We start from the raw sequence: 18449 nt of genomic DNA on the forward strand, positions 1-18449 counted from the left end.
CACTCCATTGGGAACAATTTGTGCACAAGCTGTCTTAAAATGAATGAAGCAGTAAATGTATAATTGTATATGATTATGTAATTTTAATTTTTTAAAAGAGTGATGTTTTAATTGTATGCTACCATGATCAAGACTTGGAAGAGATGGCATAGAAATATCTCAGATAATGGTGGTGGTTGGTGATGCTTCAAGTATTAGCGTGCGTTTTGTATGTATGTGGACTCAGAAATTTTGCAAAGCTTGGGATGTGTAACAATGAACTCTGATCCAACAAAGTTGACTCAGAAACCTGTTTTTATGAATGGATTTTTAAAATTACATCTGGAAATGTATACAGTATAAATATGGATTTATAACTTCCAATTCAAGTCTCCAGTCGCACTAAAGTGAATGTGCACATTGCCTTCAGAGTCATTGGGAATATGCACTTTTATCTATTTTTTGAAGTCATTTTGTACATTTCTGTCATGCACAGCATCTTCTGGATTAGGGTTTTAGTAGATATAGTTTCTTAGTATCCGTTAATGTACTTTCAAAACACAAAATTCTTGTCTGGAGTAATGTTTTGGGTTGTAGGCAGTTTTTTCAATGTGCATTTCTACTCTTTGGATTCTGTTACCTTTCCAATCTATTCCATTTGATTTAGGAAATTTTAGGATATCACAGCTTAATTGTTAAGGTAGTACTTGCTCTTAATTTACATGAAATGTTAATTATTTAAACTTCTGTAAAAGTGGCATTTAACAGTGTATCGTATTTTACAATGTTCTAAATATTTCCCTAACTTGAATGTTCAGATATTTACCCAAACATAATTGCAATGGGATTTCCTGCAGAGCGACTTGAAGGAGTATACAGAAACAATATTGATGATGTTGTGAGGTAAGAATTTGCATGCACTTTTGTCTGTGTTGCTCCAGTGGCTTTGTCTTTGACATGGTTTAACCTACAGTTCAGTACTGTGTTACCAGTACATAAAATAGTAGTTATTTACTTGATCTGTACCCCACCTTTCTTTCCAATGGAGGCGCAAGGTGGTTTACATTGCTCTCTATCCTGTGAGGTAGGCTAGGTTGTGGGTGTGTGATTGGCCTCAGTTAATCAGGCAGGATTTCTTTAAAAGGGGGGGGGGTTTCAAGCTTGGGTCTCTAAAATCTTAGACTGGCAATCTCACCACTGTACCTCATTGCATCCACATTGGATGAGAACAGTGTTTGTTTGATGAACAGGTTTTCAATTTTGCACAATGATAGTAGCCAGGCATGAACTTCATCTGGGAGTATGTACATATGTGGGGGGGGGGCAGGTTGGATACAAGGTGTGCAGTATATATTTGGCTCTGTTCTTTCCAAGACATTCATTTAAGAAATGCCTTTCATTTTACACAAATGAATTCTAAATAGTAATGGGGTAGCCATCACAATGCTATATATACTTTTCTTCCCTGTCTCAATTTGGTTTTGGTATATCTTCATGGTACAGATGTCTGCCCTATGTCAGTTCAGTAAGGATCATAGTGCAGAATATCTGAATTTATGTATGTGTACTGTACATATTAAATCTGCAAATTATTTTATGGATTGGTTTGTGATAACTACAACTAAAATATTCATACTTGCATGAACTGGAAATGTCCCACAGAAGATTCTGTCAAGTTTACATTTATGTTAGCCATCCAGATCTGAAGTTACTTTTACAAAGGTAAAGTACTTCAACAGTACTTCTATGCAAGGTGAAGTGTAGTGAACCTGATCTGGAAATGTCTTATTCTAGTGCAGGAAATTCATCCAGAAGTCTAGCATATTTGTGCAAGCAGTACAAGCGCAGTCATTTTAACCCTCCTTATTCATCCTCAACTCTAATCTGGAATCCAGATCCTTTCCAGGGATAAGCTATCATTAACTTTGTGAAACTGCCAGCAAGGTTGTTAGCAGTAATTTATAACGTACTATTTTTGCTCTCTAGAGTTTTTCAAATGGTCTTCTAAACTTGGCAACCCCGTCTTCCTTTCTTGGACCTCCTTTGCAGCTAACTCAGTACTCTTTTGTAGTGCCACTGTGCAATTGCAGCTGTCTTTTCTCAGAGACTGAGAAGATCTGTGATGGTGCCACAGGGCTGCCTTCAGCCTGTGAAAGGGTGTTACTACAGTAACAGAGGGGAGGAGGTATCCTTGGGCAGCTGGTTTTTGCATAAGGCAAAAAGGGCAACAACTTTGATAAAGTGCACTCTGGATCTTCTGACATACATGCATGTATGTGAAACATCATCTAATAATTAGATGGAAAACATTTGCCTCTGTTCCTAGAAAACCTATATGTTCAGGTGAAACTTAGGGATGGCAAGTTTTCCCATAGCTAATTAGAAACGTATTTGAGATGCATGCATATTGATGTGAAATAAAAATAATTTTTCATATAGAAGAGCGGAAAGTGCTGTAGAATGTGCAAATTTAAGTGTTGATTGATAAAAGTAATTTAACTCTTAGAAGTTTTTTGATCTTTGACTAACATTTGTATAGATGAAATCTTCATAAAGCAGCGCTTAAGAGGGTTAAAGCAGAAGGAGAAAATAGCAGAAAGTTTTACTTCAGGGTATATTTGATTGTGGGTATCATAAGAGGAAAATAGAAGAATTCTGAAATGAAGCTTCCTATTTTTGTCTCAGCTACTACATTTTCAGCACTTCAGTGGTAATCAATGTGCCAGGACAGTTCAGAACACAAAGTAGCTTGGCTGTTGTCCAGAATGTTTACCCTATAGCACTTTGACAGGATAGGGCTTGATAACAGAGTAAAAGGATATGAAGTAGAGGCTAACTGGAGAAAAAGGTGACACTGTGGTCATGGTTTGTGAACAGGTTTGAAGGAATGTGCTTAACTAATAGGTGGGGGTTGTTTAGGCATAAGCTGATTTGAATGCATATAGCGGACAGTGGAGTGATATAAGGAAATAACAGAAATGGAAGATTTAGAGCCAGAGGTTGAGGACATTAAATATTGTCCCTAAGGCTGTAATGCTAATTTTAGCAGTAACCAGGATTAGTACAGATATTTAAAGGGAAAGTTGATAATATAGTATTATGGAACTTGGGAGATAGCTTGACTTCTTACAGGGTTTTTTGGTAGATTTATGATGGACTTCAGTTGAAATGTAATTGATACTGTTCACCAATGATTTTTTTTGCATACAAATGAGCACAATATTATCTGTATACAAACAGGAATCCATGAGAATCCAGGATCTTCTCCCACTGCTGCCAAGAAAGGAGGTGGGCAGCTGGTAGGGCTAGACACACACTGAGTGCTTGCAGCATTTGGAGTGGGAGGAAGTGAAGGAGGCTGTGGTTTCTCTCTGATGGCGCTCAACTGCTCTTTCTCTTCTTCTGACAGCCCCATATCCTCAACTTTCCTAGGTTTCTTCTCGCTTTCTCACCCACCCATCTATCTTTTATCTGTCCCCCTTCTTTAGCTACATTTATTATTTAATTTATACCCTTTCTCCACAATGGGAACACAAAGGAGCTTACACTAGGGGCGTAGCCAGAATTTTTTAGCTCAGGGTTTAAAAAAAAAAAAATTCAGGGAGCACCTGAATTTTTAAAAAGCACCCCCCACCCTAAGAAATCTCAACTATGCCCTCCACCCAACCTTTCTTCCTCTCCACCCTGCCTCCGCCACAGCTTGAGGGCCACCCTTGCCCCCCATTGAAATAGTGTGGGAGGAGTAGCATCCAGCCTCCACATGCAATTTAAAGGCCCCACTGGCCAGCTGATTGGCAGGGCCTTTAGTTGTGCCTGGAGGCCAGGGGCTTTTTCTGCTGCCTCTCATGTGCAGTTTGAATCATTACGGGGGGGGGGGGGGTGTAGAAGGCTGTGAAAACAAGACTCTAGCAAGATGCTTGTTTGCTGCCCTCCTTCCTGACCTTTTTCCACACTCCTCACTTTACTCCTTTCCAGGTTTATTTCTTTTTCTTCTTTTCACCATGTTTACATTTTTGCCTTTATGCTGTTTCTTCTGTCAGCTTTCACAATCCTTTGTTCCCCTTCCTCTTTTCCTTTGTACTCTCTGTCTTTCACCCCATCCTATGCCACGAGTTCAGCTGTCTTCAAAGCATGTTAACGGTGACATGAATGCATATTGTGAGAGGATATAGAGGTTGTGTTGGCGTCAGTGGAATTAGTGGAGTGGGAGTAGGGAGAGCCAAGATTCACCTGCTTGCAAACCTGGGGCAGTAGCTGCAGTTTAAAGGGTAATGAGTGCCTGAGCTTGCAGCTTGTCTGCAGTTGTCCTAGTTTTAGGATCAAGTGTTTGCTTAGAACTACTTTGGAAGAACAGGATGAGGATGGGAACAGAGACTTTGTAAGTACGAGAAGTGAAATTATTATTATTATTAAATTTTATTTGTATCCCGCCCTCCCCGCCTAGGCAGGCTCAGGGCGGCTAACAACATTCAGATAAAACATTATACAATATATACAATAATTTAAAACGGCATTAAAAGTTATACAGTAGTTAAATCCATGTCTTAAAAACCATTCCAGTTTATATAATTTATAATTTAACAGCAACAGGGATGTTCCTGGCGCTATTCTATCCATTTACATAATGGCAGGGATCACTATATAGAGTCACTTTGATGGATCATCAGTTCGGCCATCCTTTGTCAGAAGTCTGCGAAGGCCTGCCTAAAAAGGATGGTCTTGCAGGCCCTGCGGAATTGGTCCAGGCTCCGCAGGGCCCACACCTCTTCCGGGAGCTGGTTCCACAGGCACGGAGCTGCAACGGAGAAGGCCCGTGCACGAGTGTTCTGTAATTTCGCCTCCTTTGGCCCAGGGATAGTCAGCTTGTTCTTCCCTGCTGACCTCAGTGCTCTTTAGGGCTTGTATGGGGAGAGACGGTCCTTCAGGTAGGCAGGTCCTCGACCATATAATAGGGCTTTAAAGGTAATGACCAGCACTTTGTAGCGAACCAGGTATGTAACTGGCAGCCAGTGCAGTTCACGCAGCCTTGGCTGTATATGCTCCCATTTCGGGAGTCCTAGTAACAGCCTGGCCGCTGCGTTCCGCACTAGCTGCAGCTTCCGGGTTCGACACAAAGGCAGCCCCATGTAGAGGGCATTACAGTAATCCAATCTTGAGGTGACCGTCGCATGGATCACTGTTGCCAGGTCCTGGCGCTCCAGGAAAGGGGCCTACTGCCTTGCCCGCTTCAGATGAAAAAACGCCGACTTGGCAGTGGCAGCTACCTGGGCCTTCCAGGCTCCTAATCTGGAGAGGTATTTCCCTTCCCAGAGCACCGCGGCCCACGCAAAGGACCTCTGTCTTCGTCGGGTTCAGCTTCAGCCCACTCAGCCTAAGCCAGGTTGCCACGGCCTTCAGTGCCCGGTCCAAATTCCCTGGGACGCAGTCAGGCCGGCCATCCATTAGCAGATAGAGCTGGGTGTCATCTGCATATTGATGACAACCAAGCCCAAACCTCCGGGCAATCTGGGCACGGGGGCGCATTAAACATGAGATGGAAATTTGGTCCCTGACATTTAAGCTCATATACCCTTAAAAGTTGGTTTCTCTCTCTTTCCTTTGCCCTTGGAGGGAAAAAAATGCTGAAGTGTCTTCTCATGGCAGCCATTTCTGTGATGGTGCCCTGCCACTGCCCTTTTTCAAAACTCTGCAAATATTGGCAGGCTCAACCAGTTTGTGAATTTCTGTTGTATCTTTCACTAAATGTTTCAGGTTTTATTTTTTTCTCCATTTATTGCTATGTTATTGATCACAACTTTTATGAGAGTCCTGCCTCCTATATAAGCATGCTGTCATGACGCAACATGGTTATGCCCAGTAAGGTTAGGGAATTATACTGAGCTTGCATCTCTGGGGCATATTGCTAATAATAAAGTTCTTTTTGTTGTTGTTGTGTGGTATAAGTTTTCTATGCTGGCTATTTTGCAACAGAATCTTTTTTATATATTTAGCAATTAACCACTCATTTGTCTGTTCTTTTTGTAAAAGGGCATGTGGGCATGACTACCGCTTTCTAGCTGGACAAAAATGAGAGGATTGGATCACTCCAAATAGGAATGTATTTAATGCAGAGGCTTTTTGCATCAACCAAAAATAAGACTTAAGGGTAAACTTAGTCTTGCAAGAATACTTCTGACCTTAATAGATAGAATAGATGGGTATCTAGTGGACTGGAGCAGGTCTTTCCTTCCTTCCTGAAGATTCTGTTGTAGCTGTGAGAATAAATTCTTGAGTCTCAAATTCAGCTAAAACTTGTTTAAAATCTTTCCTAGGTCAGCTGTTCAAGGATTATTTATTTTGATCATTTGTTAGTCTCTCAACTTAAAAAAAACACCAAAGCAACTTATAACATGAAAGAGTGTGTTACTATTAAGTAATGTTGCTATTAACAGTCTCTAGTAGACTAGCTTTTACACAGTCTTGGAGCCTGCACTCTTTTAGCTCTACTGGGAGATGTTATAATAGGGGCTACCTGCATTTTCACTGAATTTGAAAGGTATGGATCAATAAGGTTAGGTGGTAGCGTTGCATAAAAGACTGAGGAGAATTTAATTTTAACGCATCTATTTCAGTTTTAGGAAGCTTGTTGGTTTCAGTGGCATTTATTGCCCTGAAAATGATCCAGCTCTCTTAACGTTCCAATATCAGCATAGCTAGGTAAATTAGTTTGACCTCACAAAGCAACAAAATCCTGGATTCACCAGAGGGATTTCAAAAGGGGGGAAAGGGTGATATTGGAGTTATATTCAAGCCTGTTAGTGTGTGTGGAACAGTAGGCAATATAGTTAGTTAGACATCATGATTTGTTGACTGGTGTAAATTTTGTGCATTTTAGGTAGCAGTACTTCTCCACTGTATTTGGAAATTGGCATTGAATGGGGGAAACAAATTTCTGAGTAAACATTACACTCAGATTATTAATGTATTACTGTATTCAGGGCTTTTTTACTTTTTATTTTATTTCATTTTTGAGCAGAAACGCACAGGAGAACACAGTTCTGGCTGGCTTGGTATCAGGGGATGTGGCCTAATATGCAAATAAGTTCCTGCTGGGCTTTTTCTGCCAAAAAAAGAGAAAGCCCTGATTACTGCAGGTGAAATAGAGTCAAATTGTAATGCTTTAGTGCTGAATTGTTTTTGTGTGAAAAGAGTTCTATAAAGGCTGAAAACTAGTTCTAGTTATGATTCCTGGTGTTAAAAATCTCTGGAAAAAGCTTCTTCTAGGTAGTATTACAATGCTGGTATCTCAGTTTTTCAAGGTTAAGATGCTTCTTAGAGGAATGGTTAATGCAGTTAACAATGTTTTATACTTGCTCCCATTAATATTTCTAGGGAGTAGGATGTGTGTATGAGGCGCAGTAGTGGTACATAGTACAAATAATGAGCTCTGTTTCTAAAATTTCATATCAAAATTCAAGTGCTGATATCTAAGCCTTAATTGAGCAGAAAATTAAAATGCTGTTTGTTTTTCTCTTAAGGTTTTTGGATTCAAAACATAAAAACCATTACAAGATATACAATCTGTAAGTATGATTTTTATCTACCTTCTGGCATTTACTGACTGTAGCTATATTTTCCTGGCCAGTTTAAGTTCTCCTTATATTAAGGTAGATTTTAAATGTACTGAGTTAAATGTTCAGGAATCATGGATGTAAACTTTGTTAAATTATTTTGTAAGAATGTTATGCTGGTTGAGATTGATATTGGTCTGCTTTATATGACTTGGCCAAAGTTTCCTTTAAAGCCCCTGCTAAAATTAACATTTGTATTTCCATTGATTGCTGACATATTTATATTGATCTAAAGTTATTATACATTATTTATGGTAGTTTTGATGTGTGTTTTGATGTGCATTATTTTTGTGTGTGCATCAAGAATTTTAGGGCTTATAATAAACTAGGAAGAGAAGTAACAGAAAGTAACGAGTAATGTGTTAATTGCAGTTTTCATCAGTTTTTAAAACAATGTATCAGAGGTTAGGCTACATGAACAAACTATCTTTTTCTGTTGTTCCAAACTGAAATCTTTTACTATGGCATACCAAAGCTGAAGTATCATTTTGAATGCATCTTGCAAGTTCACAAAATTTTTTGAATATATTGCAGTGGAAGAAACAATCTTTTGCATGATTGCAGATTCCAGGTCTAAAACAATTAAGCTTTTGAATTTCTGACATTAATACTTTAAATGTATTGGATAATATGCCAATAACTTGGTTTCATAATTTTGAGAATGTGGAGTCCTTTGCCTGATGTTTTCTCTGGTTTAATACATTTATTATCGATAGTGGTATGGGTGTTGGCTGCTGCATATTCTGTTATAGCACTGTTTGTTACCAGGGTCCTAATGTGTGGAGCTGATAAAACATAAATCAGTTCTTCATCTTGAAGTCTAGGGATCAAATTATGAATGTAGTGCTAGCCTTCACTGGCTTATAAATCTACTTTGGCACTTGGCATGTGGATGCTCACCATGACTGCATCAAAACAAAGCCTAATCTTGTCTTCAAATTTTGAGGTGAGCAGTCAGACTTTTGCCCTTACCTGTATGACCCAGGCTAAGCCCAATCAAGGTCAGCCCAGATTAGTATTTAGATAGGAGACCACCAAGGGAGTCCAGGGCTGCTCCACAGAGGCAGGCAGTGGCAAAACCACCTCTGAATGTCTTTTGCCTTGAAAACCCTACAGAGATGGCATATTTTGACTACGACTTGATGGCACTTTCCACCACCACCACCAGGCTATTGATCATCATATCAGTTATAGGATTAGAATGTTTTTCTCACAAATTAATAGCAATTACACTCAGAAAAAAACCTAGTACAGTAGGTTAAGCTACTATCTGTTATACACAAATGTTTGCTTATATACGTGTATAATAGTGTTTTTATGGTTATAGCTTTACTACTGCCTTTTTATTTATTAATCCTCCACCTTTCTGTCCAGTTGGGAGGATCCACAGTACTTTATGTCATTCTCCTTCTCCATTTTATCCTCACCACAGCCTGTGAGGTTGTTTAGGCTTAGAGTGTGTGACTGGCCCAAGGTCATCCAGCAAGCTTCCATGGCAGAGTGGGGATTTAAATCCCAGATCCTAGTCTGAAAAAACTGCTATACAACACAGACTTTCCTGGCCCAGATAGCCTGATGAGGACTGAGCATTATTATCTAGGAAAATAGAATGCTGACGGTAGCAATCTTGTATTACTGTACTATAGCGAGGCTAGAACTTTCCCAATTGATTATTTCTTTGCTATGGTTCTTCTTGAGTCCACAACCTGTAGATTTTTATTTGAATTTCCTGTATGATTTTATTTTTAGTAGAAATTATATACTTTGCTGTAACTGGCTTCTTGACAGCCCAGTTGCATCAATCTAGAGTATTTGTTGTGATGAGGATTTGGCTGTGCATAAATAAACTGTCCTTGCATAAAGAATCCAGATTCTCTTCTCTTTACAACATAACAGTGAAATAAGAATATTGATTTTCTTTTTAAAATAGACTTGCAAATGTTTGCAAACTTCTCTGTATGTATACATATTAATGAGTCATGTTGGGGGAAAATGGAGAGGCTTTTATTGCATAGAACTGACACTCCAGAACTGTGTTCTGAATTAATCTAAAAAACAGCTTTTTTCAGTATTTTATAAGAATTAAAAGAGTCTATTAGCTTGTGCCTCACCAGTTTCAGAGTAGAGTTGTAAATATTTCTGCAGCAGTCATATTCTTGATCTCAGGACAGGAGCCTAAGTTCTTAGCATCAATAAGGCTTAGCAAATTTACATAAAGACATAATTGGTCTAAATTACTGTTATCTCTTTAATTTGGGGGCTTGCTATTTTTCTTAGGTGAGATATGAAGAAACTGTTCATCCAGTCATTCTACAAAATCTCTTAGGGAACACCCAAGCGAGCTGTTTCTTGAATGATGTCCATAGAGTAAGAAGTGTACTTCGGTGTGAGAGGAGGAGGAGAATGCATGATCCAGTGTCCATCCTTGATCATTTGTGGACAGAGTTTCTGTGCTGGTTTAAGAAGGGCCATGGTTGGGAATATATAAACTGTTAAAGCCTTTTTGGGCTGTTCTCCTAATCAGTCTTCATTAGAACAAGATATGCCTCAGCTGTGTACTCAGTGTTTTCCTTTCCTTTCCTTTTTGTTGTTTCTCTCTCTCTCTGCAAACCATAACAAACTTGCCTAGCGTGTTTGAGCACCCTGGTGTAACTGCAAATTTAGCATTTATTCTGGGAAAATACTGAGGTGATCTCAGAAGAGTAAGAATTGTGTGTATTAGCACAATGAGGCTAATAATAATAATAATAAATTTTATTTATATCCCGCCCTCCCCGCCTAGGCAGGCTCAGGGCGGCTAACAACAGTTCAATAAAATTATACAATGTACAATATACAATATAAGGTGATTTAAAACAACATTTAAATTATACATTAATTTAAAACAACAATCTAAAACCAGTTCCAAATGTCTAGGTCATTCCATAGTTTAAATGGCGGTGATCTTCCTGATGTTATTCTGAACACTTATATTATGGCAGGGGTCACTAGATAAATCGTTGGTGGATTAAACAGCTATCCTATCAACGTCTACAAAAGCCTGTTTGAAAAGGATGGTCTTACAGGCCCTGTGGAATTGGTCCAAATTCCACAGGGCCCGTACCTCCTCCGGAAGTTGATTCCAAAGGCACGGGGCTATAACAGAGAAGGCCCGTGCCCGTGTACTCTGTAATTTTGCCTCCTTTGGCCCAGGGATAGTCAGTGTGTTCTTCCCTGCTGACCTCAGTGCTCTTTGGGGCTCATATGGGGAGAGACGGTCCCTCAGGTAGGCAGGTCCTCGGCCATATAGGGCTTTAAAGGTGATGACCAGCACTTTGTATCGGACCCGGTATGTAACTGGCAGCCAGTGCAGTTCACGCAGCCCCGGCTGTATATGCTCCCATTTCGGGAGTCCTAATAACAGCCTGGCCGCTGCGTTCTGCAGTAGCTGCAGCTTCCGGGTTCGACACAAAGGCAGCCCCATGTAGAGGGCATTGCAGTAATCTAGTCTTGAGGTGACCGTCGCATGGATCACTGTTGCCAGGTCCCGGCGCTCCAGGAAAGGAGCCAGCTGCCTTGCCCGCTTCAGGTGGAAAAATGCTGACTTGGCAGTGGCCGCTACCTGGGCCTCCATTGATAGTGAAGGCTCCAGTAGGACTCCCAGGCTCTTGACCCAGCCTGCCGCTTTCAGCGGTGCACCGTCAAAAACCGGGAGAGGTATTTCCCTTCCCAGAGCGCCGCGCCCTACGCAAAGGACCTCTGTCTTCGTCGGGTTCAGCTTCAACCCACTCAGCCTAAGCCAAGTTGCCACAGCCTGCAGTGCCCGGTCTAAATTCACTGGGACGCAGTCAGGCCGGCCATCCATTAGCAGATAGAGCTGGGTGTCATCTGCATATTGATGACAACCCAGTCCAAAACTCCGGGCAATCTGGGCAAGGGGGCGCATGTAGATGTTAAATAACATCGGGGAGAGAACTGCTCCCTGAGGCACCCCACAATCTAGTGTGCGCCTCCGGGAGAGCTCACCCCCGATTGCCACCCTTTGTCCCCGACCTTTGAGGAAGGAGGAAAGCCATTGTAAGGCCAGCCCCCTGACCCCTACGTTGGCGAGGCGGCGGGTCAGTAGCCGATGGTCGACCGTGTCGAACGCTGCCGACAGGTCTAACAACATCAGCACCGCCACGCCACCTCGATCCAGTTGCCGCTGGAGGTCATCTGCCAAGGCGACCAGCACTGTCTCCGTCCCGTGACCCGGGCGAAAGCCGGACTGGCAAGGGTCTAGGACGGAAGCGCCACTGCCCTCAATAATTTTACCTACAAACGGTAAATTAGAAACCGGCCGGTAATTTGCCAATTCGGCTGGATCTGCTGTACATTTTTTCAGGAGGGGGCGGACCAAAGCCTCTTTTAAAGGTGATGGAAAACGCCCCTCCGAGAGGGATGGAATGGAATTCTGCAAAAGTAGTCTGAACATGCTTTCAAGGAGAGACTGATAAAGTTTTCCAGAAATATGTCAGAGATATCAGCATAATCCTTTCATGTCTATAGAAATGTTCATGCCTATCATCCAGTAGTATGTGGCAGTCCTGTCAACTTACAGCCCTGTCAATTTATAAATAAAAGGTTAAGGTAGTCCCCTGTGCAAGCACCAGTCATTTCTGACTCTGGGGTGATGTCGCATCACATTTTCACAGCAGACTTTTTAACAGGGTGGTTTGCCATTGCCTTCCTGAGTCATCTACAATTTCCCCTCCAGCAAGCTGGGCACTCATTTTACTGACCGTGGAAGGATGGAAGACTGAGTCAAATTTGAGCCAGCTACCTGAACCCAACTTTTGCTGGGATCGAACTCAGATTGTGAGCAGAGGTTAGGACCGTAGTACTGCAGTTTACCGCTCTGTGCCACAGGGCTCTTAATTTTTAGTCTATAATATGGTTTAGTGAGTGGGATTGTGCCTGAAGGCGGGAGGTTAGCTGCTATTTGGCCACCAGCCAGTTGAAAGTTTGGTTCTTACAGAGGTCATTTTAATTTAATACGTTATCCCCCTTCAGTGAGCTCATGGTAGTGAATATGATCTCTCCCCCATACACACACCATTTACCCTCACAAAGACCCTTAGAGTTATTCTAGGATAAGAGTGCTAGTGAATTTCAAATAACTGTAGGAATTTGAACACAGGTCTTCTTGGAGTCAACACTCCACATTGTCATATTGAATAATGACTTAGGTTTTTAAGAGTAGCTGCAACTACAAAAAACCCTCAAATTATATGAATGTGTTAGTTATTCCCACCCCAGCCCACCCACCCCTTGGTTTCCCTGAATGTAGTATATACTTCCTACTTTGGGGAAATTGGTGTATCAGATCTCTGTGCGTTAAAATAAAACCTCTGATACAAAGATTATTGAGAAATCATTAAAATGCAAATATGTTAAGGGTTTTTTTTTGTTGGGGGGCGGAATCCTTTGCCCCAGTCACAATTAAATTCAATAGGTTTTATTATGTTTCTTTCCTCTTCTTCTATACACCACAGCAACCTTAAGTGAGAGTTATTATATGTTTAGGGCACAAACTGGTAACTGACACAAAATCTCTCACTGAGCATCCTGGCTGAGTTGGATGTGTAGACCAGGTGTCCCCTAATAATCTGTTCTTTATTCTACAGTATTATTTCCCATTACCATCTGTAGATAACTTGTGCCAGGTTAAGCGGTCTTTACTTGGTGGGATTTTTTAAGGATGTAAATGCATATAGTTTCACCTAATACATATGTATGTAATATAACGCTCCCTCAAGGGAAGAAAAAAACATTTAAATACTAATGAAATAAAATACTAATGGTTCAGTCTGTTTTCATATACATTCATATTTATCTGTATGTTTGGGAGAACATCTGAGGGTTCTATATATCCAGATACTAAGCATAACAGGTACAATATGTTTGTTCTACATATGGATTTGGTGTTAAGATGTTCAAATATTGTACATAGTGTCCTTGGTAAGTAATTGAATTTTAATTAATCTTATTTTTTTTCCAGGTGTGCTGAAAGACATTATGACACCGCCAAATTTAATTGCCGAGGTGCGTTTATGCTTCTGCTTTATATTACATTCCTCTCTGGTTCCTCTTCTTCTTTAGAACCAAAATAGAATGATTGGAAGCCATGTATTCCTCATTAGTTTGCTTTAAGGAGTTCCTCTGTTGGTCCTGGGTAATGAGAATTCTGGAACTGAAAATATGGTCTATTAATGTAAAATTATTTTTTCTTTGTATTATGACCTTCAGATTCACATTAAACAATTATGGTGTAATAAAGCTGTATTTCTGTGTTAACATGATACACTCTTTTTTGTATAACAGCACCTAAAGCACGTTAATTTTGAAATTGCAGGTAGTAGTTCTCTTGAGAAAATACAGTTTGGTCTAGCAGAAATACAGAGACTACAGTTTAGGTTAAGTTGGGATATGGGGTAGGTAAAATGAAATAGCATGTCCAAGACTGTAGAACCAGATCTTCCCTCTATAGAGAGCAGAACTTAGATTTTAGCATAGAGCTATTAGAAAAGGTTTTCTGACATTCTTCGTTGAGAACGCTTCTGGAATGTGTCAGCAGGCAGCAGACACTTTAGTATTCCTAAGGAATGTGAAACCTGTATTTATCATCACGTATTACTACTGTATGACTCTTGCGAAGTAATATAGATACCTGTCCTTACGTTATTGTATGTTTATAGATTCCTGTTACATGCTAGTGTGGTAACTTGAATGATAGTGGCTTTTGGAACAAGTGTTCCATAAGGGTCATTGTTTTTCAGTATTGTAACTAAACATGGCTGGGACTGAGACACTATGTATGCAGGACATGAGCTGCTCCATCCTAGTTAAGTTTAACAATTTGAGTGGTAGATTCAGGTAGCCATATTGGTCAGAAGCAGCAGAACAAAGTTGGAGTCCAGTGGCACCTTCAAGACCAACAAAAATTTTTTTTCAAAAATTTTATTCAAGCTTTCTTGTGCTCCTTCAGATTCAGTGAAACAATTTCCCCAATATAAGTGTTTGTGTGGGGGGGGGATGTTAGTTGCCAGGAAGGGCTAGTTAGAGTCAAGATGCATAAGTAACTGGGCAATCATAGCAAATATTAGATTGTGGTTGGTAAAATCTGTGAATGGCAGTAAATTAGCACACAGATACAAGAGTTAGCAACAGATGTGAGAATGAAGTTTGAGTCCAGTGGCACCTCCAAGATAACAAAATTCAATTCTGGGTATAAGCAAGGACTGAGAGACTTACCATGTGCAGATATCTCTGTTAGTGGTAGTGTCCATTTATCCTTTGGCATAGGGTTTGACCTTGAATAAAATTTTCTTGGTCTTAAAGGTGCCACTGGACTCAGTTTGGGTGGTAGTTTTAGAAAACAGTCTAACTTTGGACTTGGGTATTATCATAAAGTCAATTGAGAATAATCTTTTGTATTCTTGTGTAGGATTATAAAATGACTGTTTCACATGTGGATTTATAGAACAAAGCAATGCTGCATTATGAAAGCTCTTCACAGTTTGTTATAAGGATAAATTTTTAAAAATCCTTCTGGGCAAAACCCTGTTTTGTTTTCCTGTTTGCACTTTCACTTCCACTTTTAGTCTGTTAGGTGTAATTTAGCCCAGTAAAGTATAAACACTTGACAGGGATTCAGAATTATTGTCTCATCTATTCCATTCAGAGTGAAATGACAACTTTTAAGTGTGTTTAAGAAATCTTCAGTAGTATTCAAGTTTTCATCCAATCTTTACACAAAGTATAAGTCATTCATATTCTACAGTAGTGTTAAAAATACAAAAATTTACTGCTGTAAGACAGTCCAAGGACAGCAGATAATACATTAGTCTGATTTTTTAATTTCTTGATGGATCTTGCAGGTATTTTAATGGTTTCTAAGCTCAGCCTCATCTTTTTTATCATCTGTTAAAATGTATTCATGGCTTTTTAGATAAGTATATGTAGAACATGTACTTGGTATATTCTCTTATCTAGTTAACTGAATTGAATGATAGTTATTTAATTCTAAACTTTGATATTATAATATCAAATGTTTCAACTAGCTTTACTGTATTTCCGGTCCAGAATAGTACACATGATGTGCCCATTTAAATGTATCCTGTCTGTTACCTAGAGTGGCCTGCCAAAGACTCAAATAAAGCAATTTTTGATTCCTGTCAGAAGATTGTCAGATCCTTGGTCAATACACACAGTGTGTTGGATGCGGGTCGCAAATTGTACAGTCCTGCTCTAGGCTGTTGGTTGCATAATAGCTGTATAAAATGGTTTGAACCCAAATATGAAGATATGAATGTAAAACAAACCATAATAGTAATTCCTGTGTGGACTAAAGCTGTTTACAGCACTCATATTCAAGAAGTGTGTATGCACCAAGAGGGTGCAGCATCTTTATGAGAGGAGCAGGCAGGCCTTTTTTGCTTGTGGACTGCTGCTTGTCTTCCTCTGACTTTAATCTAGCTTGGTGTAGTTAGCAGAAGCTATTGCCCTGAAACTGCTTGCCTCTTGACCTGGTCTTTTCTGATCTGCCTTTCAGCTTTCTTCACAATAGACTATCAAATAGTCACTCACAGCCTGGCAACACCCCCCCCCCCCCCCGCTTATTGGTCTGCTTTGCTTGGAGGCAATGTTATTGTTTTTTCAGATATGTTGATTGTTTAAACATGACTGCTTTGGGCCATATTTATTATGCTGTAATGTGTTCGATAGTGATACACTGTTGAGTAGATAAACTATTGTGAGTAGATGTTTTCAATGTTGTAACATTTCATTTAGTAGCCAGATATATGGCTGGTTCTGCTGTGCAGCCTGTTCTAGAAAACACTCTCTCATTTGCTATAAAATCTGTGTTTTCTGTTTTCAGGTTTTTCTCTAAATCTCAGAAGGCAAAAATTTATAGATAGAATAATAGGTTTACATAGGTAACAGCAGTTTGCAGCTGTTTTGTTTTTAGGTTTGAGTGTTTTTACAACTTTTGCCAAGTCAGTTATAAATTATGCATGTTATGTTAAAGTAGTAACATGATAAAGTTTGGAAAAGTAAGAATTGCATATATTTCTTTTCCCCTATTATTTGTGTATTTTGGGGGGGGGGGAGGGCTTTCAAGAATTCCTGAAAATTTTACATCTCTAAGCATCTGCATCTTTGATAGTAGTATTGTTAGACTTAATACTGACTGACTCTAGGTTGTATTAATCTTTCCTGTTTTTATAGTTGCACAGTATCCTTTCGAAGACCATAATCCACCACAGCTAGAGCTTATCAAACCTTTTTGTGAAGATCTTGACCTATGGCTTAGTGAAGATGGCAATCATGTTGCAGCAATCCACTGCAAAGCTGGAAAGGGACGAACTGGTGTAATGATTTGTGCATATTTGTTACATCGAGGAAGATTTCAGAAGGCACAAGAAGCCCTAGATTTCTATGGGGAAGTAAGGACCAGAGATAAAAAGGTAAGACGCTCCTTCTGTTCTTCACTTTATTTCTGAAACTCTGTTTAGGTTATGTTGAACCTATCAAATTTGGTGGCATCTGTGTATTATGTTCAGATTGTGAACATACAGTATTCCTAAAATCATCTCACCACTTCTTAGACACTTTCTTCCTTTAATCGGCAATCTCTCTGTGGATCACACTGAAAGGGGTCTGGGCAATGATTCAGAAACTTAAAGAACTTGAGTTTTAGTTCTAAGACCTCCCCCTCAGAATCCTTGAACTGTGCATGCTTTGCAGGGGGGAGGAGTTACAGTATCTTCCTGATTAGTTTCATTTCATCCGCTGCACTGGTAACTTTGTTGGGAATTTAGCCTAAAGCAATACTTGTACATAGAAATGGACACATGTGCACCATCTAAAAACCAGGTTCAATCCAAAAGAATGTTTCTGCAGATTAAAGGATTTTGGTCTGTGGAAAAGTGCTTCTTTGCTGTTTCCTGACACTGAAGGCCAAATGCTCTCCAAATACTTTTCCTGGAAGTCCCTGTCCTTGGGAACAGCATTCCAATGGGAATTTTAGGCCATAGAAGAAAGGGGGTGGCAAAAAAGTCATGTTCCATGGGCAGAAATCCTTCCATGTTTCATGGAAGTTCTTCACTGGAATTATTTTTACTGATAAGCAAATTTATGCAATTAATTGTGTTAAACATGTGTGTATGATTGACTGATTTCTGTACATCACTGACAGCCCTAATTATGGTTAACATTTTAAAAAGTTTGTACTTTATATTGAGGGGGGGGGGTCTGTTTCTTCATTGTATCCTAAAACAACTTTGTGAGATGGGTCAGCCACATACATTCAGTCTACCCCAAGATTATTCAGCAAGCTTCCATGGCAGAGTGAGGATTCAGACCTGGGTCTCCCCAGTGGTACACCATAGTGGTATGTAAGGGATGGAAAAAGGATATGTTTCTTGCTTCTTTTGGTCCTCTCCCAGCAGCTATATCAGGAAGGCAGTGCTTTGAGGGGATGTGCATACTTGTTTCTGTTTTCAGTTTGATATGTTTGAGGAGCATGTGGAAACTTTTAGAATATGAGCATGAAAAAATAAAACTTCAAACACAGATAGCATAAAGATCTGGACCTCAGTTATTCTTCTAATTACTTAAGTACTTACAGTGTAAACCCACCAGAAGAACAACCAGTTTTCTGCTTTTGCTCTCAGTCTACAAATCTAAATAAATTAATTTGTCCCCTGTAGGATAGGTACTTGCTCCTGTGGATTTCCCAATTTCACCAAGTACACTTCTTTTAATCATTTTAAATTTTAAAATCACATCAGATAAACAGATTTTTCTTTGGATTTGTTTGAACTTGGAAATAGGTCG

At 39.8% G+C, this 18449-nt stretch overlaps 1 protein-coding gene across 1 annotated transcript in view; it reads left to right on the plus strand.

Annotated features, from left to right (window-relative positions):
• The window catches only part of PTEN (phosphatase and tensin homolog), a 69837-nt gene that overhangs the window by 21131 nt on the left and 30257 nt on the right, over nucleotides 1-18449 (plus strand). The window contains exons 2-5 of the mRNA XM_060241262.1: nucleotides 798-882; nucleotides 7497-7541; nucleotides 13609-13652; nucleotides 16839-17077. Coding sequence (XP_060097245.1) covers nucleotides 798-882; nucleotides 7497-7541; nucleotides 13609-13652; nucleotides 16839-17077 — 413 coding nt within the window. The remainder of the gene's footprint in view (nucleotides 1-797; nucleotides 883-7496; nucleotides 7542-13608; nucleotides 13653-16838; nucleotides 17078-18449) is intronic.

The sequence above is a fragment of the Heteronotia binoei genome, chromosome 6 (genome assembly GCF_032191835.1).
Source record: "Heteronotia binoei isolate CCM8104 ecotype False Entrance Well chromosome 6, APGP_CSIRO_Hbin_v1, whole genome shotgun sequence".
NCBI classification, from domain to species: domain Eukaryota; kingdom Metazoa; phylum Chordata; class Lepidosauria; order Squamata; family Gekkonidae; genus Heteronotia; species Heteronotia binoei.